The sequence below is a fragment of the Loxodonta africana genome, chromosome 9 (assembly GCF_030014295.1).
Source record: "Loxodonta africana isolate mLoxAfr1 chromosome 9, mLoxAfr1.hap2, whole genome shotgun sequence".
NCBI lineage: Eukaryota > Metazoa > Chordata > Mammalia > Proboscidea > Elephantidae > Loxodonta > Loxodonta africana.
In genome coordinates this window covers 72447128-72471276 of record NC_087350.1, presented here as the reverse complement: position 1 = coordinate 72471276, position 24149 = coordinate 72447128, and the positions used below count along the sequence as shown (strand labels likewise).

General features: G+C 35.7%; 1 protein-coding gene across 1 annotated transcript; it reads left to right on the top strand.

The window, feature by feature from the left end:
- The first annotated feature begins 4660 nt into the window (after positions 1-4660).
- On the top strand, positions 4661-23095 carry LOC100675739 (olfactory receptor 13C8). Its single transcript, XM_003407552.3, has 2 exons — positions 4661-5701; positions 22197-23095. The coding sequence occupies exons 1-2, from the start codon at positions 4898-4900 to the stop codon at positions 22335-22337; spliced, it is 945 nt and encodes a 314-aa protein (XP_003407600.2). The 5' UTR covers positions 4661-4897; the 3' UTR covers positions 22338-23095.
- The last annotated feature ends 1054 nt before the right edge of the window (positions 23096-24149 follow it).

The following is a 24149-nucleotide window of genomic DNA, read 5'->3' as shown; positions in this document are numbered from 1 at the left end:
TAAGGGAGGACACATTGCTGAGAGAAGCTAGAAATTCATCGTAATGTCATGGAGTTCACAAGAGATGCAGCTGAGAATATTTTTTGTCCTTTGGTCTCATGTACTTATGACTAAAAATTGCGTATAGTGTTCAACACACATTGGGACCTCTGCAGGAACCTAAGGACAAAATGCCTTAACAAACTAGTATTTCTAGAAGTGTTTGGGGGTGGAGGGCTCTCTCTTTAAAAAAAAAAAAAAACACGAATAGCAGAGTTTCTTAAGGTTAGGTTCCTGGCTTGTCATCAAGCCTATTAACAAGGATGTTTCTTTCTTTTTCTCTGGTTTTCTGCCCTTCGTACTCATAAAGAAGCCAAAAAACTCAAGGTGAATGGGGCAATTAATATAACAACTTTAGTTAGTTTAATAACTAAAGCAATCAGTTAATACCTGGCTGAGGAAGACCCAATAGAGCTTTGGTCTTCACTTCCAAATGAAACTAAGTACACTTAGGTTTTCACTGACTGTTTGTAGGACTGAATTGAAAACCTAGGGGAAATGGAAGGATTGTCTTTTTTTTTGCCATGGGAAATGAGACTTAATGATACCAATTTGACCTAAAATTAACTAGGTCAAATGTGTCTTATTTCAAAAGAAGGTAAATTTTAAGTCAGGTTCTCTACAAGCCAGAGAAGGAACAATGATCGCACTGAAAAAACAGTGATTATAGACCTACAAAGCACAGATTGCTGTGCTGAATCCTTTAAAACAGTTGAATATTGGTAAGAAAAGTACATAATCCTGAAGACTACCTCTATATTACCCTTCAGTGTTTTAGTCTGTAATATCCCCTGGTCAAAACTCCCAATGTTCCCAATTTTTGCAGAATAAATTATAATTCCTTAACATCCCATTTAATGTATCTTACCAACCAGCTAACTTCTCTTTCTCCTTTTTTTCTGACTAAAAAAAAAAGTTCCTATTGAACAGATTTAGATTCGTGGTGACCTCATGAGTGTCAGAGTAGAACTGTGCTCCACTGGGTTTTCAACGGCTGATTTTTGCAAAGTAGATCACCAGGCCTTTCTTTTGAGGTGCCTCTGAAAGGACTCAAACCTTCAGCTTTACGGTTAGCAGCACAGTGAGTTAACCATTTGGACCATATTTTTTTATGACTACCACCCTCCTATATATCATTTTCTCAGCTAGCTGCCCCACTGACGCATTTTGGCCACAGTTCATTACCTCAGACTATTTCTTCTCAGCTCATCAAAGCCAAATTCAATTGACATGATGAAATCTTGTCCTACCAGTCTCTTAGATAACTTCCCCTTCTTTGAAGTAAGTCTGATAATACTTATTCTGAAAGTCTGAATAAAATGTGTGTAGTGATTCAGGGATTTCAACAGGGAAAACTTGCTGGTTTCCTACCTACAGATCTCACCACATAGCACTGTGGAGGTGCTTTTACCAAGGTGTTCATTCTGACCTTGACCTCACAGACTTAAAATGATGTGCTAAAACAAGAACAGGCTAGGTCTCCTTCAAATCAGTGCAAATTGATTTGGTGAAGTTCAATTCATAATCTTTGTAAACAGTACTTTTTTCTTGGTGTCATGGATGGACTGGTGTCCCCCCCAGAAACATGTGTCAACTTGGTTAGGCCATGCTTCCCAGTATTGTGTGGTTGCCCTTCATTTTGTGATTGTAATTTTGTGTTAAAGAGGATTAGAGTGGGATTGTAACTTCCCTGATCCAATGTAAAGGGAGTTTCCATGGGGTGTGGCCTTCACCACCTTTTATCTCTCAAGAGATAAAAAGGAACTGGAAGTGAGCAGAGAGGAGGGACCTCAGACCACCAAAAAAGCAGTGCCGGGAGAAGAGCACCTTCTTTGGACCCGGTGTCCCTGTGCAGAGAAGCTCCTAGTCCCAGGGAACATTGACGAGGAGGCCAACAGAGACAGAAAGCCTTCCCTGGAGCTGACGCCCTGAATTTGGACTTTTAGCCTACTTTACTGTGAGGAAATAAACCTCTCTTTCTTAAAGCCACCCACTTGTGGTAGTTCTGTCATAGCAGCGCTAGATAACTAAGATGCTTGGCTTCTGTAATATCATTCTATCCTGATTTTTTCTTCTATCTTTGATTACATTTTAGCATTTTTTTATATAAATTGATTGTGCAATTTGTGCACTTTTATTCTCCCATATAAATTTTAGTATAACGATTCACATTCCTAAAAAAAAAGAAAGAAAAAACCAATGGATTCAATTGAATTTACAGGCTAATTTGGAGAAAATGATGTCCTTATTATGTTTTTATCCATCTATTAACATGTTATACCCTTTCAATTACTCAGATATTCTGTTATGCCCTTTAGTATACTTTTAAAATTATTTCTGTAGGGCTCTTATGCATGTTTTGTTGGGATAAATCCCAAATGCTTTATATTTTTTGCTATCATTTCTATTATACTTATTTCTATTGTTTTCTAATTATTTATTGCTAATATAGAGATAAATATTTATATTTTCCATCACTCTTACCACCAGCAAATTCACCAATTTTTCTCATCAAGTTGTACAATCTTTGTGTTCTCTTTCTGTTACAACTCTGATATTTTCTTGTCTTACGGTTTTGACCAGGATAGCTAAGCCTATGTTAAACAGTGTCTGTAAGAGTGAGTATCCTTATCTTATTCCAGATCTTAAGGAGAATGTGTAAACTTTCTCCGTTAATAATTTGCTATGCTTTTGGTATATGGAAATCCTGGTGGCCTAGTGGTTAAGTGCTACCGCTGCTAACCAAAGGTTCAGCAGTTCAAATCTGCCAGGCGCTCCTTGGAAACTCTATGGGGCAGTTCTACTCTGTCCTATAGGGTTGCTATGAATCGGAATCGGCTCGACGGCACTGGGTTTGGTTTTTTTGGTTTATAGTTTTCTTACAAGCTTAGGAAGTTACCTTCTGTGTGTGAACTTCAGGTAGTTTATATAAAACTTATGAATTGAACTTCATCAAATTCATTTTTTGCATCTACCAAAATATGTACTTTTTTCTTCAGTCTATTCATATCATGATTCACTGGTGAAGTTTACAGAATTTTTAAGGTAGGATAAACCATATCTCATATAACAGTAGACCCTACTTCTTTGGGTTGTTATGAATAAAAGAACTTAGAAATTTACCTGGCACATAGTAATCAACCAATATATAAACTATTAACATGGTCTTATTGTTTTCAATAAAATTATTAGAATGCATAGCTTGCTAATATTAATTATTATTTATTACATTGGAGGTTTTCGAACTATGCCCCTGGAATCCCCTTAAACTGAATTGAAAAAAGAAGAGTGAATAGGTGCTAAAGAAATATTGTTTTATTCTCTCCCACAACCAGTGTAATTTCAACAAGAGAAACCCTCCTTTTTGTTTGTTTTATATATTATGCTTCTTTGTAAATTCTATTTGCCAAAAATAATGGTTGGATATCACAAGTTTAGTCAAATGCACACATTTTAAATAAAGCACTATTATTACATTAATTCCTAAGTGATGGTTCTTGCACGAGGTGAACATAAAAAAATTAGGTGGCACCTACAACACTATATTCCTCCATTTATGATAAAACTGGATTTTTATCTTCAATTTAAAAAGTTATTTGGATGTACATGTCCTTGTCATATGGAGAAATATAAGATACATCCCTTTCCTCAGTGAAGCTGCTGTCCTTAATGAGATCAGAGGCAGATACATAACCATTACTTACACCACTGGCATACAAGACTGAGTTCTATAAGGAGACTCAGCCACACAGGGCTGCATTATGACTTTGATTGGCCCTAGGCACTTTTGTCTTTGTGGGCTTTTTCCCTTATCAAAAAATAAAACCAAACCCATTGCCATGCACTCGATTCTGACTCATAGCCATCCCATACGACAGAGTAGAACTGCCTCATAGAGTTTCCAAGGAGCACCTGGTGGATTCAAACTGCCACCCTTCTGGTTAGCATCCATAGCACTTAACCACTACACCACCAAGGTTTCTCTTTCCTTCATAGAAAAATAAATAAATAAAGTAAATTTATGTTTTACAACTGTGTTGGTATAAGGACAAATATATTAATACTATACTAAAACCTAATCATTCACTTTTTATTCTTATTTCAAAATAAAACATTTTCATGAGTTCCTAATTGTACCAATCACTATGCCTACTATGTCCAGGCAAGTCGGCCCTGCAGCAATGGGTCAAGAATTCCAATATACATAAGATCATGTCAGGTAATATAAATGATTAAAACCAACTGAGAAAAACTCATTAGTTAACAACTAGTATTCACCTCCAGTAGCAGGTAGACAAGGGAGTGAGGATGGTTCTCTGTGGAGTGGAGAGACATGCTTCCACTCCAATGGCCAGCTACAACTGAGCTACATAATGGAAATAGGTCAAATATTTTCAAATATTCTAATTTATTTGAACAGAAGCTGGAAATCAAGATTTTTATACCATATCTCCTACTTTAAAGATGATCTTTAATTCAAATTTGAAGCATAATGTAGGCAATCACTTCCAAACATAGCACATCTGCCTACAGATGCAGGTTGTGGACCACTGATTTGCAGCATCAGGGTTTTAAGCATCAGAACTAGTAGGGATAGCAATAAACTTGTTTGGGAGCCAAAAGTCCTATAATCAAACGTGTTGTCTCTGAACTCTGGGAAAGTCAGGTTTAGAATTCTGCTCTAGTGGTCTGGGTTTGAGGTAAGAAACTTGTCCCAGAGTAATACTGTTGCATCAAAACATAGGACTGCAGTCACACAGGAAATGATGCTTTAAAAATGGCGGTTCTCCCAGGTCACTGTATTAACAATTCCTGTCCTATCAACCATAGCATCTGTTGAAGAAAGAGCAAACGCAACATGAAAAGGAACAATGATTCCATGTTGACAGAATTTGTCTTGGTGGGGCTTTCTGCCCACCCAAAACTCCAGACAGTGTTCTTTGTGCTAGTTTTATGGATGTACCTGATGATTCTGCTGGGAAATGGAGTCCTTATCTCAGTAATCATCTATGATTCTCACCTACACACCCCCATGTATTTCTTTCTCTGTAATCTTTCCTTCCTGGACATTTGCTATACAAGCTCCTCTGTCCCACTAATTCTTAACAGTTTCCTGACAGTAAGGAAAACCATTTCCTTCTCAGGGTGCATGGTGCAAATGCTTCTCTCCTTCGCCATGGGGGCCACGGAGTGTGTGCTCCTAGGTATGATGGCACTTGACCGCTATGTTGCCATCTGCCACCCACTAAGATACCCTGTCATCATGAGCAAGGGTGCCTATGTGCCCATGGCAGCTGGGTCCTGGGTTGCTGGGCTTGCTGACTCAGTGGTGCAGACATCTCTTGCAGTGCAGTTACCATTCTGTACTAATAATGTCATTAGCCATTTTGTCTGTGAAATTTTGGCTATCCTGAAACTGGCCTGTGCTGATATTTCAATCAATGTGATCAGCATGGCCGGGTCAAATCTAATTGTTCTGGTTATCCCATTGCTAGTAATTTCCACCTCTTATATTTTTATTGTTGCCACCATTTTGAGGATCCCTTCCACTGAAGGAAAATGTAAGGCCTTCTCCACCTGTTCAGCCCATCTGACGGTGGTGATTATATTCTATGGAACCATCTTCTTCATGTACGCAAAACCCAAGTCTAAAAACTCTGTTGCTACAGATAATCAAGACATCATTGAGGCGCTCATCTCCCTCTTCTATGGAGTGATGACCCCCATGCTCAATCCTCTCATCTACAGTCTGAGAAACAAGGATGTAAAGGCTGCTCTGAAGAACATGCTGGGTAGAAAACACTTCTCTGATAGAATATAAACACTAATTTACACTATGTGGCTCGATATTCAAAGCTGCTGCAGCCATCAGATTTGGAAAGAGAAAATTACCATTTGAAAACAAATTCAGTTTGTCATTGAAAACCACATAACAGAAATATTTTGGTTGCTATTGTTACTATTAGTGTTTTGTTATAATTGCAGGCATAAAACGCTTTTATGGTTTCAAAAATACTAACATGAAAATGCACAATATTGGAAATCTGTAGAAAGGCCCAGTCAGAAAGAATCTCTCTTAAAACTTTAGAAAATAATCAAGGCAAAAGGTGTTCTAAAAAGCCCTTTGTAACATAATATTGGTTACGTTAATAATTATGCAAAGGGAATAGTAATCAGCATATGGCATTGCATTATATATATTACTTTCTTTTTTTTTTAATTAAGTTACTGTTTGTGCTCACCACACATGTATGTTTCCTAAAGATAGGAACTTGTCTGTTTATTATCCTATGGTATCCCAAAAAGCACCGATAGAACAGACAGAGACTGGCACATAACCAACCGGTGCCCAATAAACATTTTTTGAATGAATACGTGAGCCATACAATATAGGAAAACAAAATATATTACCTGTTAGACCTGAGGTAACAAATACTATTCAAAAAGAAAGTTGACTAAATGCAATATTTACAAAATGAACTATATTGGCTTTCTGTCGTATGAACAGTGCTTAACTGTTAATCTATTAGTTTTTATCTTCTGTATGTTATGTATTATAATGTAGAGCCACGGGTTTTTCCACAAGCTACCACAATTTTTCTGGGATTTGGTATATAATAAGACCAAGATAGCTGAAAGAGTTCCCTGGTAATGTATCTTAAATTTGAACTTAATAAAATACATGTGACATAGTAGCACAGAGCTCCTCTTGGCAGAATGGAAAGTCTGAGTGACTCTGAAAAGAGACCAGACTATTGAGGACTTTTTTTATTCTGCATTGGATTGCACAAACTCCTAAGCAGTAGAAGAACTACACAAAACTGGTGACTTACGAAGCTGCAGTACGAAGACAAGACCAGGAAAAGGAGAAAAAATCAAGTTGTTCAATGGACTGAGAAGCTACAGAGTTTTGGAGGAAGGTAGATAAGACAGAGAGAGTTCTAGAGTGAGATTATTGACTGAAGTATGCAGCCATATGTGACGGTATCCGCATGGAGAATACAAGCTACACTTCTACAGGGAGAATTGAGTCCAATATGGTCAATAAAGGATGAAGCACTCCCCTTAACCTTGCACTTCGAGGAATATATAGAACACAAATATAAAGTAAAAAATTGTAACTACATCTAAATTGTAAGAGTAAAACCATAATACCTTTCTTTCAGATAATTATTGTTACGTAAAAGAGTTAATTCATGCATAGCACTTAATAGTACCTGAAACATTCTAAATGCTCAAGAAACATTGGCTATTTTATTATTATTAGTTTTGGTTATACTTTAATAGGTTATAAAGCTTTTAGTAGGTACAAGGTTTTTATCCTTTTTATGAAGCAACTTTGATGTCATTAAACTGCTGTCTCTCAGCATCAAACTGACTTCTCTTGCTCTGTTTTGTGAGAGCTGGAACACTGAAAATCACATTTCTCCTTTGTCAGGTGGCTTTGCCAAAATAGGAGCTAGAGGGAGAATGGAAAGTTGGATGAAGATAAGGGACTGGCCCCTCCCTATTTGCTTCCAGTTCCCATCAGCATCATCCCAACTATGGCTATTCACAACGGCAGCAGCAGCTGCTTAGCTTCTTCTAGCACTGGTTTTAGTTTTTTTGTTTTTTGTTTTTTTCCTATACTCCAGGACCAATAGTCTACCAGTTCCACCTGTTCAGAGGTTTGAGTGTGTCATGTGAGTTTCATTTATGGGAAATTAATGGTCTAATCGAGTCTTTAGTTTATCTTGAAATGACTTTAAAAGCAATAAGATGCTTGGTGTATACTATGCTACTTCCATAAATTTGCAGCTGAATGAATAATTAAATAAATGAATAAAAAACATTTTTAGGAGGGAAATGATATGCAAACATATCATTTCCAACATAATTTCCCAAGATCATATTATTGGATCTTCATGATAACTCTGCAAAAAGCTTATATTTTCCCAACTTTACAAAAGTTAAAGCCTAGTTCCAATAATGTAGAAATATTTGAAGTAACATCCAGGATGTGGGAAGTCTAGCACCTGGACTCATGTTGTTAACCGAAACCCAAGACCCCCTTATCTATTAATCATAAAACATTATATACTAAGAAAGAAATCAATCAAATGTATATTGAACTCCTAATATGTCTTTACATAATACTGAATTGGAACCATTCTCCAGGGATTTTAGCTATCTCATCTCGATGAGTTCATTACACTTTTGTGAACCTTCATTACTTCTAATCTGTATATGAGGGCACAGAAACTAAGAGACATTAAGGAATTTACACAAGATCTCAGAGCTAATAAGCGGTGGAAACAAAATTTCAGTACATATATTCTCTTCTCAATATATGCAAGATAATCTCAAGCATTTTTTTTTTTAAGGCATGATGATTTTACCAAATGAGAAATGCCTTAATGAGTTAAGAACTCCTAGAAATGTACTAGGAGAAAATATAAATGTGTGCAAAAAGAATTGGAAAGCAGCATAAATGGCAGGAATTGCTGAGGTCCAGGTTCGTGTGACTCCACCATGGGAAAAGCAGGGAGAAAGGACTGGTCTCCATGACATCAAACTTAACCTTGTTAACCAAGGAATTTTTTTTCTCTGGAACTTTGAAGAACTCCCTTCATACTCAGAAAACTCTGAGCAGAATGAGACATTTAAAAAAAAGAGGCAGGGAGAACTTCCAGTTTACAGCCCAGCGTGTAAAGAAATAATCACTTTCACTTTCGCAAAAAGAAATGAGCTAAAAAACTGATAATCAACAACTCTTCTTCACTCCATCACAGGATTGTTGTCACAGAGGAAACCACTCCCTGAAAACTAGGGAGATACATTCCTTGTCACTAGCCCCAGGCCTTCCTTGGTTCTTTGGCAAACCTCACATGGCATCTGCCTTCCCCAGTATGTGCTTGCCTCTGTGTCTGATCTGCTCTTTTTTTATAGCTCAGAAGTGATCAGGTTTAGGACACATCCTACACTGGTACAGCCTCATTAACGTAACATTAGATTGCATTATGGGGTGTGATTACATTAGATTAGATTAGATTAGATCAGATCAGATTAGATTAGATTAGATTAGATTAGATTACAGGTATGGGGTTAGTATTCCAACACATATGGAGGTGGGAACACAATTCATCCATAACAATTACCTATAATATCTGCATCAAGAATTACCCCTTCTATAGCACCAAAGAAGCCCTAGTGGTGCAGTAGTTAAGAGCTCAGCTGCCAAACAAAAGGTTAGCAGTTCGAATCCACCAGTCACTCCTTGGAAATCTTATGGAACAGTTCTACTCTCACCTATAGGGTCACTATGAGTTGGAATTGACTTAATGGCAATGGGTTTGGGTGTTTTGTTTTGTTTTGTTTTGTTTTGTTTTGTTTTGTTTTGTTTTGTTTTTGTGGTACCAAAGGGAAGAAAGAATTGGAACCACTAAAAGAAGAGGCAAGAAGTTGCCCAAGAGGTAGAAAGACAGCCATGGCTTATGGCTGCGTATAGTCACTGAAATTACAAAAAAGAGAGTCTCAAGAAGGCTAAAATTGACTTTCCTAATTTAAGAAAGGAAACTGGAGATACTGACTCTGGAGATATTGATATGCAGAAGAAGGACTCTGACCCAGTGGCTTCGGGAATGGCGCCTGTAGGATTACACAAAGCCGCCAATGTTAAGTTTAAAGTTGTCGTAGGAGCAGTGATACTCTAACCAAAGATAAAACAGCAATAATTTTAGTGAGTCCAGTTAGAAAGCTTATGTAATTATCTCTAGACAACACCCATGAGGTTTCCAGAGAAATAGAAAAAGGAAGGAAGATACCTCTCCCCTGTTGCAATTTATCCAAAATGATGTACTGCAACCACTTCAGTGGCTCATATTTTCTGTTGCTCAGGGAAGGGAACATATTATGGGCTGATAAATTTCACCTTCATAAAAGCCTGAATAAATACATGATTATAAACAATAAAGAGAGTCCAAAGAAGTTATACAACTCAGCCCCAGGAAGTGGCACAGTAGGAAATAGAGCACAACTTTATGACTCCAAAATTCACACATTTCTCATCATCTTCACTGTAACTTTCAACTTTTTGATGGCTAACAGACCTGCCAAGATTTTCCTATCTATCTCTTTAGCAAACAGACCACATCAATATGTTTTTGTGATCACAGCTGTACATGACCTTTAATTATATAAAACAGGATGGTTCCAAAGAGGCCAACAGACCTAAAAAGACATCATTTCATTTTCCCTTGTTATACCATAAGCTGGTAATCTCCTCCCACTGGACTACAAGACACCATCTAATATTTACGCCTTAGCAAGGAACCACATCTCAGAGGAGATCATTAAAAGTTGACTGACCTACTTCTCTCTGATTTCAAAGTGCAAATAGGTTCCATAGGGATGGAGTCCCATGTGCCTGTGATAGTCTAAAGCTGAGCTTGTTAAAGTAAGCTTGTGACTTTTTAACAAAAACACTTTTCCTTCCACAAGTTTTCTGGAAGGAGTCTGGGCTGTTTCTAGGAGATGCATTTCTCCTCTTTAGTTACAACCAAACAGGAAAGAAAAAGAATAAATGAGCTCAATGTATGGAAAATTCTAAAAAGCCAAATCACTTTATTCAGTGACAAGTAGACAGCCCGTTATGTGATGCCATCACTAAGGTATTCATAAAATGTAATTAAAGCAGAATTCTTGCAATGAAGGTACTGAGTGAAGAGTCAAAGGTGATAAAATGGTGGGAAATGAGGATGTCATAGTGATGCATTTAGTTTAATCATATGGAATTAAAGTATTTGCCACAGTCTTTACCCCTCAATATTGTATTACACCCAACCTGTTTTACTCAATTACATTAACTGTTTATCAGTGAAGACATTTGAGGATGTGACCCCCAAAAGACATGATATTATGCAAGGAAGTTTATTTTTATCCTGGGAAATTAGTGGATACAAATTAGTTGAACAAATTGTTCATCTGTATCTAAGTGTATGAGCATCCATTACAGAAACTTTTAGGAACTGTGTGCCTGAGGTTCCTAACGGTGGTCACATGATTCCCATCTGAAAGCAGTAGGTCGAGATGATCATTCAGAGTACGTTTGTGCTAGATATGACACAAATGAGAGCAAGAGCACCAGGGTTGATCACACCACTTTATGTTTCATTGAGGACTTCTTCACAATAGCTTAAAGTAGTGATTTAATTTCTGAGGACTTAAATTTAAATATATGAATTAATACATCATTTTTAACATTACTTAGCACTAATCCCAACTAAAAACTTACCACTGTCTGTTCCTTTAACATCTGGCAGCCCTGGGCATAGACATGCTGATTTATCAGTTCCCGTGTTCTCATCAGGCCCCTTCTTTCATACCGTGCCCTCCACACACTTTCCACTCTCCACAGAGCTCGTGAGAAGCAAGGTGTGCTAGCTTTGCCCTGGCTGTGGATGAAAGATCCAAAAATGAGTGTGGGAGTGGTTTGAAATACTTCTTTTTCCTGTTACTGAATACAGCTAAGTTGGCACCTGCTCTGTGTTAAAAATGTGGTCTTTCTATCAGTTTCGAAGGAGGGATGTCATGAAGCAGCTGTACCTGGTGGTCAACTACTGTCAAGAAGGGAAATGTTCAGTATGACAAAATTTAAATTTGTATTTTGACCATTTAGGAGATTGCTACAGAAACTCTTTTTAACCTGGAACTCATGACCTTGTCAGGACTGTGCATAGCTCATTTTGCGACTTCCATTGCCCTTCAGTCTGCCAACGTATATGCTGAATTAAATTGAGTTGTATATTTATCAAGAAAAATGAGCCTCCTCCAATTTAGATAGAATTATCTTAAATGAGTTGTCAAGGTTTTGTGTAATCAAATTCAATAAGTTATATAATTTTGCCTCCTATAGGCAATTAACATCTTCCCCAACTTATCAAAGAATAGATTCCATTATTCATTTTGATACACCTTCTATTGATTTATATAGTGTTACACTGAAGCAGAATGATTATGTCTGTTTTATTTATGAAAACCAAATGAAAGTTATTATTTGTGGTGTCAACAGTAAGCAAACTACACTGAGATTCACAATAATCAAATATGATAAAGTTAACTGCCTTTTATGTAAACCCATAAAACCCCTTGCCGTTGAGTCAATTCTGACACGTAGTGACCCTACAGGACAGAGTAGAACTGCCTCATAGGGTTTTCAAGGAGCAGCTGGTGGACTCGAACTGCCGACCTCTTGGTTAGCAGCTAATCTCTTAGCCACTGCACCACCACATCAAGAACCATGATAAGCACTCTTTAAACTATCACGTAACAGCCCTGCAAGGTAGTTATAACACTCCTTTTACAGTTAAAATGGCTGGAGTTCCTGGGTGGGACAAACAGTTAAATGCTTAGCTATTAACCCAGAAGTTGGAAGTACAAATCCACCCAGAGGCACTTTGGAAGAAAGGCCTAGAGAACTTCTTGAAAAAATCACAGCCATTGAAAACCCTATGAAGTTCTACTCTGGAACACATGGGTTTGTCACAGCACCTGATTTGGATATTTTTTTTTTCGTACTCAAGGTCAACGAGCTACAAGTAAGGAAACTGGGATTCAAATCCATGCGTACTCAACTCCAGAGTCATTCTCTTCTGTCTTAGCAAGATGCATATTTAAAGCCACCAATTTAATTAGAAAAATAGTAAGCACTATTATCGAGTACCTACACTATGTTAAATGCTTCATATGTATTGACTCATTAATCCTTAGCATAACGATATCAGGTAGGAACTTTTAATTTCCTCATTTTGAAAATTGAGAGTTAGAGAGGTTCAGTGACCTCCCCAAGGCCAAAGAGGTAGTGCTTGACAAAGCTCTGCCTCAAGGCCAGGCTAACTTCAGAATCCATGCTTTTAACCACTTCACTCCTCTGTCTCCTAAATGACAGAGAATACTTAACTTCTGTAGCGTCAGACAAAATTAATAACCGGCAGCAGAATGCATAGAAGGTGGCCTTATTTATCACAGAGAACCTCACATTCCTAAGATATTTTCAGTGATATACATTTTTTTAAGATTTTGAGAAAACACCTGGGGAATGGCTGAAAGAAGGTAAAATTATAGCCTGGGGCAAGGAAGACCAGAAACAATAGTAAATACTGGAAAAGCTGTCACAGGAAAGGGTCATACACTGATTTTGTTGTTGTTCCGCAGAGAAGGAAGAGCATTGTATACAGAAAGTTACATATGCTACTGAATGTAAAGAAATTTTTAATAATTAGAATAGTCCTAAAATAACCTGTGTGGCTTCATCATAAAGAACTCTAACCATTAACTTGTGGTTTGGGGCAGAAGTAAGGTTAATGGTCACCTTTGATATGTTTCTGTCATCTTATAAGGGTTATAACTAGGTTAATTTCAATACAGTTATCAGCTCTAGGATTCAATGATTTAAAATTTGACTATGACACCGGTATTACTGAATATGAACATGCATTGAATTATCTTTACCTCCACCTTCATAGTTCATGTGAAAGTGCTTTGAATTATTCCAAAAATAAATAAGACAGAAGTATTCCCCTTAAAGAATAAGTTATAATTATTATTGCAGCAGTTTATAATAAAAAAATAAAAGCAAGGTAAATACACAATATTTGAAAATAGATTAAGTAGATCTTAAAAAAAAAAGATCTTAAACACAAGTATAATATAAAACTATGCAGGCCATTATAAATTATGTGTTCCCTAAATACTTTATGATACATGAAAAGCTGCTTATGCTTTAACATTGATCAAAAAAGAATATAAACTACTATATTTGTGAACTATAATATAATATTTCTCATTTTATTTTTCAACCTTGCAACATTAAAAATAGTTTCTATTGATCATCCCTTGCATAAAGTAAAAAAGAAAGTTTATTTACCCCTCTCCATGCCCCAAACCATCCTTTATCTTTAACTCTACCTTCCTCCTCTTTGCTAAAATAATCTAGAATTGTAGATCCAAGTTGTTCTAATTATTGTTTTATACAAAGAAACTTTCAGTATTTTTTGCATTTTGTATTCATAATGATAACTGTGTAGACCAGCTCTATGGTTCAGGTTTCTTAGCTCACCATTATGCCTACTAAATCATCTCTCTCCCACACTTCCTTTTGGGAAGGTTTTTAGATTGGCTAGAATACTTCTAATCATACTTTTTTGGTAAATAAGTAATATAATTTCTTATTCCTTACATGTTTGGATATATCTATCAATTGCTGTCACAGATTAGTAAGATCTTAAATTTTGGCTTTAAAATACTTGGATAACAAACTTCTGTTTTGAAATCTGAATGACATCTAAATATGACATTTCGTTGTTTCCTAGCTTTTTATTTTGTAGAGGGAAAATCTAGTGCCAATCATTTTCTATTGTATAAGCAATCTGATTATTTTTCCTTTCTGGATACTTTGTGGGACTGAAGAAGAAGTGGACTTTCTCTCCAGCAAGTGCCAACTTTAGGACAAGGCATGGAAAAATAGTCACAATCATTTTTTTCTTTACCGTGAAACTCCAAAAATTTCAACATGTCTAAGTGTAAGTTGATTAAGAGTTCATACAAATTAAGAGGAAAACTATTAAAACTTCAGAAGATAGTTATATAAGCGGCATAATCAGAAACTACTGAGAGAAAATATAAGTTATAAAAGAAATTGTTCAATCTAATTAGCAATAATAGAAATAAAAACTAGAGAAAGTAATGTTTTATGCATCTAGAAATAATAAACATTTTCTCTGGTTCTAGAAAATGTAAATAGCCCATGCAAATTTTTTCAGTATTAGTGTATAGTGTTAAGTTTTGTGAAAATAATTTTTCATGTGTACCAAGAATTCTCTTATAATTTATATCCTTTTAGTATACAATCATATTTGTTTTACTTCCAGCAGAAGGAAATTAATCAGATACATACATATTCATGGTCATTATATCAAAATCTCAAAAAATTTGAAAAAGTCCAATAACATTAAGATGGTAAACTAAATTATAATAACTCCACTTAATTAAATAGTATTCAAATATTTAAAAATGAATATCACGAACTCTGTGAAAAATCACAGAAAACTATTTATATGAAGTATCAAATGTTAATTAGAAGTATACTGGTATAAAGAAATATGTTTGTGTAAGGAAATTACACTGGTATAAAAAAATGTATATAATCTAGGAGTAACAAAAAATATAAAAAACAAAAACAATTTAACAAGGTGAAATGACTATTCTTTTCTTTTATACTATTAGGATTGACCTAGAATTATTTATGCAATTAAAAGAATATTTAATATTCTTTTTTAAATATTTAAAAATTAATATTAGGACTGACCAAGTATTATTTATACAATAAAAACAAAGGCGGCGAAAGTTAAATTTTCTGAGAGCTTTTGGCTTCCAGCTTCAACCTATGAGGACACTATCAAATATGATCATATTCAATGAATACTCCAAAAGATGTATGACTGGGAAAGTTTTTTGTTTTGTGTCTTTGGTCAAGATAACTGGGTCTTTGGGTTGTGCAGAAGTCAAGGACTTTATCCCTAGGGAATTCTAACTTTCTGACTCACAACCTTAGGGACAGAAGAAGTTTGCAAAATAAGTGCTAAACTGACTTCCAAAAGAAGCTGAGTTTCTTTCCAGTAATGGTCAACTTTACAACAAGGCATGGTAAAACTTGTCATATCATTTATCTTTATGGTTAATATATTTTATTCCTTGATGTCCTCTTAATAGATTCGTATAAAATAATTACCTAATTGTGGCTGTTATTTGTCACATTTTTTAGGAAAGAGGAACAAAAGTTTTTCAAATTGAGAATCTCTTGGTCTCATCTGAGGCATGCAAATGAAATTCAAACTCTTGCAATTTTTTTTCTAGTATTTAATGGAATGGTGTAGATGGTTTGAAAACCTAGTCTTAAGGTAAGAGAGAGAGAAGATTTTGTTATAATCATTTCAAAAGAAAAATATCTTAATATATATATAAATAGTTTTGAATTTAAATGGTCATTGTAAGTTTTTTTAATATGAATATTTATGTAGAGGAAAAAACAGAAAAACTTAGGTATCACCTCTCAGGCCAGGACATTATTCAATTCTTTTTTTTAATCCAGAAATAATCCATGAGAGAGACTACTAAAGAAGAGATAGCTGTCACATCAGACTTTTACAGATAATAGGCTAATGCCTACTATATTCAAATATCCAGTTAATTAAAACCTTAAGGAACAGTTTTCTGGTGAAACAGCACATGTCAATACGTACATTATTCATATATAAATTATGTCCAATAGGGATGTGAGGAAAGATGTAATTAAAGGTGTTTGAATTAAAAATAGGATTAGAAAAAAATAATATATAACAGAGGGGAAAGTAATTACAACTGAGGAGTTAGAGTCCCAGGAAGCCAAGGCAAAAAAGAAATATTAAAAATTTCCATGTTTTCATTTATATAATACATCAAATTCCACTACACTAGGCCTTAGTTTCCCACACTAGACTTGAAATTAATTTTGAGTATTTTCATTTGAATTATTAGCATAATGTCCTCTTAAGTGGTTTTTCAAAAGAGACAAAAATATCTTTATGACTGTATTTATTATATTGGTCATTGATGAAAGTTCACAGCATGTTATTAAATTATGTTTTTTATGAAATTTATGTATAAATAAGGGAAACACTGTGTTTCAGTGATGAAAATGGGGACTCAATATGGGTTTAAATCATAGTCCTGGCATTTAACAACTATAAGATTTTGGAAATTTTACTTACCTTTGAAACCTTGTATTAATTTTGTCACCCATAAAGGTCATAGTTACATCAAACTAGTTGGGTTATTTTACAGATTAAATGACAAAATTTATAGGAAGTATCTAATATATGGAGTCCTGGTGGTGCAGTGGTTAAAAGATCAGCTCCTGGGAAATCCTATGCAGCAGTTCAACTCTGTCCTATAGGGTCGCTATGAGTTGGAATCGACTTGACACCAATGGGTTTCTTTAATCTAATATATACTAGAACCTCACCTAATATCAATTATCATTCTCTTTTGGAGCTAAAATAATATCTCTTTCATGATCTATTAATCGAATATCTGAGTTGAAAAAAACTATAAATTGAGAGTTGTCATGTCTACCAATCTTTGTACAATACCAATTGTCTTAATTGGTCATTTTAGAAGAGCTGGAGAGAATTAGAAAATTATTTCCCCCCCTGAGTATTTAGGATGCATGTGTTCTGGGTTTTTGATTGAAAAAAATCTAAATATTTTAGAGATTAGACCTTAAAGTGGCTAAGAGAAAAAAGTTAGAAGTCCTGGCTTGCCTTCTAGTTTGGAAAAAAGAGTCACAAGCTTTTATTGGGAAAAAATCTTAGGTCTATGACAACACTAATACCATGCCCAGGTGAAGCCCTAGAGTTCTGAAACACAGAGGTTATTTCTTACAAAACACCAGGGTGGAGAAAGAGGGTGATTGGAGGGTGGCAGGAATCCAGGTCAGTTCAGAGCCTTTGCAAATAAGAATTTAATCTTTAATTTTAAAGCCCATTTCTATCACCATTCTGTCTTCTAGTAACAATTCTGTTCTAGGCATCAATGGTCTGCAATTTGAGATAATATGATGAAGTCAGGAGCTCAAGTTCTTTTTCTTGGTATACTCCCTTGACTTACCTGGAAGATTTTGAGGGTAGGAATTACACATGACCTAGGTCCACTACAAAAAAGGTGGCCTCCCATGGATAACTGGATTATAATTAGGAAAATACGTAAAATCATGACAGCAAAACTCAATCCCAACGTGTGGTCACTAGACACCTAAGACAATTTACTACACTATTTAAGTTTTGATATTTTTGACACAGAGTTAATATTCTAACATAGTTAGACACTAGCTTCAGTTTTTTTCTTTTAAAAGATGTTTTTTCTTTATGCATATTTTATAAATTTCAAGAATTCACACGTAGAAAAAAATGTCTTTAAGAGAACTATTAGCTTGTTTTAAGTGTTTCTTTCCAGGCTTTCCAGTCTGCCTAGGTTACCTTGCTCTAGGTTTTGGTTTTGCAAATAATACCGCATACTATTTTTTGTTGTTGTTTCTGTTTTCATTTAATCATTTTAATGTAAGTATTTTTGTATGAATACAAATTCTTCAGAAATATAGGTGCATAATGACCCATGAAATGTGTACTAGATTATTTAACAATCTCCCAAGAATTAGCCAAGAATTTAAAAAAAAAAAAAAACTGTCTTATAAAACAATACTCAATGATGGCAAAGCTTTTGAAAACATCAGAGGAGATTGAAAACATCAGAGGAGATTGGTGGTTCCTCTTATAAATGTTTTCAAGTAAAATCTTTTTTGTGAAGAACGGAAATTCCAGAACACTTCAACTGCGCTCGTGCAGAAACTATACATAGATGAAGATGCAGTCATTTGAACAGAACAAGGGGATACTGTGTGGTATAAGAAGAGGGCAGCATCAGGATGGGAAGAAGACTCTTTTAACAGCCGGTGATATGCAGATGACACAACCTTGCTTGAGGAAAACAAAGAGGACTTGAAGCACTTACTGATAAAGATCAAGACCATAACCTTCAGTATGGATTATACCTCAACATAAAACAAAAACCCTCATGACCAGACCAATAAACAACATAATGATAAACAAAAAACTATTGAAGTTGTCAAGGATTTCATTTTACTTAGATCCAAAACCAACACCCATACAAACAGCAGTCAAGAAATCAAATGATGTGTTGGATTGGGCAAACATGCTGCAAAAGACCTCTTTAAAGTGTTAAAAAGCAAAGACATCACTGTGAGGACTAAGGTGTGCCTGACCCAAGCCATGGTATCTTCAATCACCTCATATACATACAAAAGCTGGACAATGAATAAGGAAGACCAAAGAAGAATTGATGCCTCTGAATTGTGGTGTGCCAGAGAATATTAAATATACCATGGATTGCCAGAAGAACAAACAAATCTGTCTTGGAAGAAGTATAGCCAGAATGCTCCTTAGAAGTGAGGATGGCGAGACTTTGTCTCACATACTTTGGACATGTTATCAGGAGGGACCAGTCCCTGGAGAAGGACCTCATGCTTGGTAAAGTAGACGATCAGCGAAAAGCAGATTGTCCAATTGGTCCTTTCCCTTTTACTTTTTTTATACCCGAAATAATCCAAAAAAGTAAACTGCATGTGGCTACAATGATAGGCTCAAGCAAAACAACGATTGCTCAGAACCAGGCAGTATTTCATTCTATTGTACAAACGGTTGCTTTATGCGCTGAAATCAACTCAATGACACTTAAAAACAACATCTCAGACTATGAGGATACCAAACGTACATGTACACTATTAATCTCAGCATAAAACAATTATTTTCTGAAAGTAATTTCCAAATAGGAATCGACTTTTAGGAGAGGCTCCTAGAAAATAAGAGGGCATTTGACCTGATGTACATATTTTCTGCAGCAACCTCGGTATCAAACTACTGAGGCTCTTTGAAAGCCTGTTATCGGAGGCTTACTGGAAGATTTAGAGTCGGTTGACATGCTTCTAGAGTTGGTTAAATTCCAATATTAAACAGTATCAAATAGGAGTATATCCTGGATTACACAACCATCCCTGCCCTCTTTGTAATGTATGCCTGTGACATTGGAAACAGCTTAATTGGATGAGAATCATCTTTTCCATAGCCAATAGAAACATAAACCTCTTTTTATGCTGACTAAACTATCTGTCCCTTGTAAACTGGAGTTTCCATAGAAAGCAGCAAAACTTTTGGCAAATGACTATCACAAAGCAAATCCTATACCATAACCACAGCCATTGTTTGAAAATACTGAGTAGTAACTTATCCATTGGACCAATTCATTTATTTCTCTAGGGGTATATTATGTAGCTGTGGTAGAAAACCAGGAGGATGCAGAGCTGTTTTAAAATGGATAATCTGTGATTCATTTACTATAAACAGGATGATACCTGCTAATACCCACTTTTCAATTTTTTTTTTTCAAATTAAAATAATTTGCTTCATGATATTTGGTGCAGAACTGAGGCACCTGAGCTGACCCAAAATATCTTCTTTAGGAAAATAATGGCCCTAACCAGAAATTCAACAAATAGAAGAGGAATGACTTTTATATGGACAACAATACAAGGCAGGCTCTTCTGTGTGCAATTTGGTTGCTTATGTATCTAAAATCCGAAGAACACGAAACCATTTGCAATAAACCACACAGAAGTCTCACTGCCAAGTCTCACTTGAGTGTTCAGGTTCACATTGTCTACTACACAACTACTATTCAACACGCAAGTGAAGCACCAATTTGCTCTCTCAGGTGTTAGAGATAGTTTATGAGGCCTTGCTACTCATGTGTTCTGCAAACAAGCAGCACAAGCATCACCCGGGGACATTTAAAAAATGCAAATCTCAGCCCTCTTGTCAAATCCACTGAATCAGATTATGTAATTTTCAAAAATTCCTCGGGTAATTTCTATGCATACTAAAATTTGAGAAGTACTCAATGAGACCAGTGACTTACTTCTTTGGTTACACATTAGAAAATCCTGGTGGCATAGCGGTTAAATGCTACGGCTGCTAACCAAAAGGTTGGCAGTTTGAATCCACCAGGCGCTCCTTGGAAACTCTATGGGGCAGTTCTTCTCTGTCCTATAGGGTCGCTACGAGTCGGAATCAGCTGGACAGCAATGGGTTTTTATTACAAAAAATAGTTATCTGATTCCAGCCCCTTACTCAACTTACATAATTTTTGGATGGCAATGAAGTATAGTGAAAAAAATACATGGCATTTAAAATCAGAAAAATGAGGTTTAAACAGCAGTTTTCTCACTTACTATAACTATAGATAATTCAACCCCACTGAAATTTACTTTCCTCACAGATTTATAGTGATGATAAAATGTTTATGAACATTTATAAATTATGTTTATGAATATTTATAAATTATAAAACCATACCCACCCACTGCCATTGAGTCAATTTCAACTCATAGCGACCCTATAGGACAGAGTAGAACTGCCCCATAGAGTTTCCAAGAAGTGGCTGGTGGATTTGAACTGCTGACCTTTTGGTTAGCAGCTGTAGCTCTTAACCACAATGCCACCAGGGTTTCCCATAAAACGTTAAGTAAATGTTATTGCTAATAATTGGTATGGTATAAAATCAAATAAACAAATCTCTGTTGAAATGAATAAAGCACACTCTCTTCAGAATATTGATTTTCAAAGTGCGGTCTGTGGATCAACCACATCAGAAATGACAGATGCCTTTTAAAAATGCAAATTGCTCGTCCATGCCTAAGACCTTGTGCCTCACAATCTCAGGAAATGGAATACAGAAACCTGCATTTTAAGAAGTTAATTATGTAATTATATGTCAGCAATCCAGTGCCTGAGGAGCTATCCAAGATAAAAGGATCCCAAAAGCTAAATTCATAGCTGTTACCACTGCTCCAGCTAGTGCTGACACACTTTTTGCCCCACCTACCCCAACTATCTCTTACTTACTATGACAAATATAAAATGATATTATACTTTATATGTACAGACTAATTAAACACACATGCAGTTTACTTTTTTGGATTATTTCAGGTATAAAAAAAGTAAAATGGAAAGGCCCAACTGGACAACTGAGGTTGTCCAGTTCATTCTGCAGGGACTTTCTGAGTACCCAAAAGCTGAAAAACTACTTTTTGTGATGTGCTTGTTGATGTACCTGGTAATCCTCCTGGGGAACAGTACCTTGATCATCTTAATGCTCCTGGATTCCCACCTCCACATGCCCATGTATTTCTTCCTTGGTAATCTTTCCTTCCTAGACATCTGGTACACATCCTTTTTTATCCCCTCAATGGCTGTGAAATACTAGCATTTGTCAAGCTGGCTTGTGAGGATATTTCCTTGAATGAGATTACTATAATGTTAGACAGTATAATATTTTTGTTTTCTCCATTACTTCTGATTTGTTTATCCTACTTTTTCATTTTCTCTACTGTACTGAGAATCAATTCTGCTGAAGGATGGAAAAAGGCTTTTTCCATCTGCTCAGCCCACGTGACACTGGTGATTGTATTTTATGGAACAATCTTCTTCATGTATATGAAGCCAAAGTCCAAAGACTCTTGACAAACTTATTGCCGTGTTCTGTGGAATAGTCACCCCGATGCTCAATCCTATCATGTATAGCCTGAGGAACAAGGAGGTTCGTGGGGCTATGAAAAAACTGATGAGTAGACATTGGTTCAGGAGGAAACAGTAAGAAACTGACACTTTTGAGTTCATATACAAAATAAGCTCACATATTTTGAGCAAGGGTTTTAAATATAAACATAGCAAAAGGAACGAAGGAAATATGTACAGTCACAGAATTTCAGAGTTAAGAAAGATATTTTGAGATCAACAGTCTAACTTTATCACTTTATGAAAATGACTGTGATCTCATAAAAATGTAGACACAAGTGGTCTAAGAAGTGCAAGTAAACATATGGGGACAAATAAAAAATATTTAAAAGTAAACCTTTCCAAGAAAATCTAGCACATATATTTACTCAACAAATAAAACATATTTTCAGCCTCTTTTATTTGGAAATCCATTTGATTTAAAGGTTTTTGTTTGTTTATTCTTACCAGGAATCTAACCTAATCCCAGTCTACATTTCTAGCCATATATTTCACCTTCTTCTTTCCCTTCGCATATACTCACCCACCCACTTTGTGCATGCTTTGCTCCACCCACTATGTAGTTACCCGGGTAATTCATGTTCTCTCATACATAAGGGTAATAACACATTGTACACAGATATCGTATCTTCCCATTCTGGTTTTAAACAATTTATTATGTGCCTTGGTATAATTTTCTTCATGTTTCTTTTCCTTGAGGCTCACTGAGATTCTTGTGTCTGTGAATTTATAGTTTTCATTAAATTTAGCTGCCCCTCCCCCACTTTTCTCCATTACAGTGTCCAGTTACATGTATATCGGGCCACTTAAAGTTGTCCCACAGGTAATAGATGATCTGTTTACTTTTTTTCACTGTTTTTTCCCGCTATATTTCATTTCGAAGAGTGACTATTGCTATGATTCCAAGATTGTTAATCTTTTTTTTCTGTACTGTTCAATTTGTTGTTAATTCCATTCAGTGCTTTATTCATGTTAGATGTATTCCTCCCCTCTCTTAGGTTTTTTCTTTTTTAAATATTTCTATATCTAAATAACATGCTCAAATTTTCTTCTACACTCTTGACTATATAGAATATAGATAAGGTAATAAACTGAAAAAACCAAACCCAGTGCCACTGAGTCAATTCCAACTCATAGCAACCCTATAGGACAGAGTACAGCTGCCCCATAGAGTTTCCAAGGAGCGCCTGGCGGATTTGAACTACTGACCTTTTGGTTCACAGCTGTAGCACTTAACCACTATACCACTAGGATTTCCAACCTTCCAGATAGGATAATAAAAAAACAAAACAAAACCCAGTGCCATCGAGTCGATTCCAACTCATAGCGACCCTATAGGACAGAGTAGAACTCCCCCATAGAATTTCCAAGGAGCACCTGGTGGATTCGAACTGCCGACCCTTTGGTTAGCAGCCATAGCACTTAACCACTACACCACCAGGACAGGATAATAGATAGATAAATTCTTAATGTTTTGTCATCAGTATCATCTCTGGATTTCTTTCTATTGATTGATTTTTTTTTTCAATTTATGGGTTGTAGTTTCTTGTTTCTTTGCATGGATGGTAATTTTTGTTTGAATACCAGACATTGCAAATTTTACCTTGCTGGGTACTGGATATATTTGTATTTCTATAAATATTCTTGAGCTTTTTACTGGAACACAATAAAGTTACTTAGATACAGTTTGATCCTTTTATATTTTACATTTAGGCAGGGCTAGAGTAGCTTTCAGACTAGGGCTAATTATGACTCAGTAGTGAGGAAATTCACTCTTGAGTACTCTATCTGATTCCCAGTGAATTACAAGGTTTTGCCATTCTAGTGAAAACAGAAAGTATTCTCAGCCTTGTATGGGCTGTGAGATGCAGTCATTTCTAATCCTTTTGGA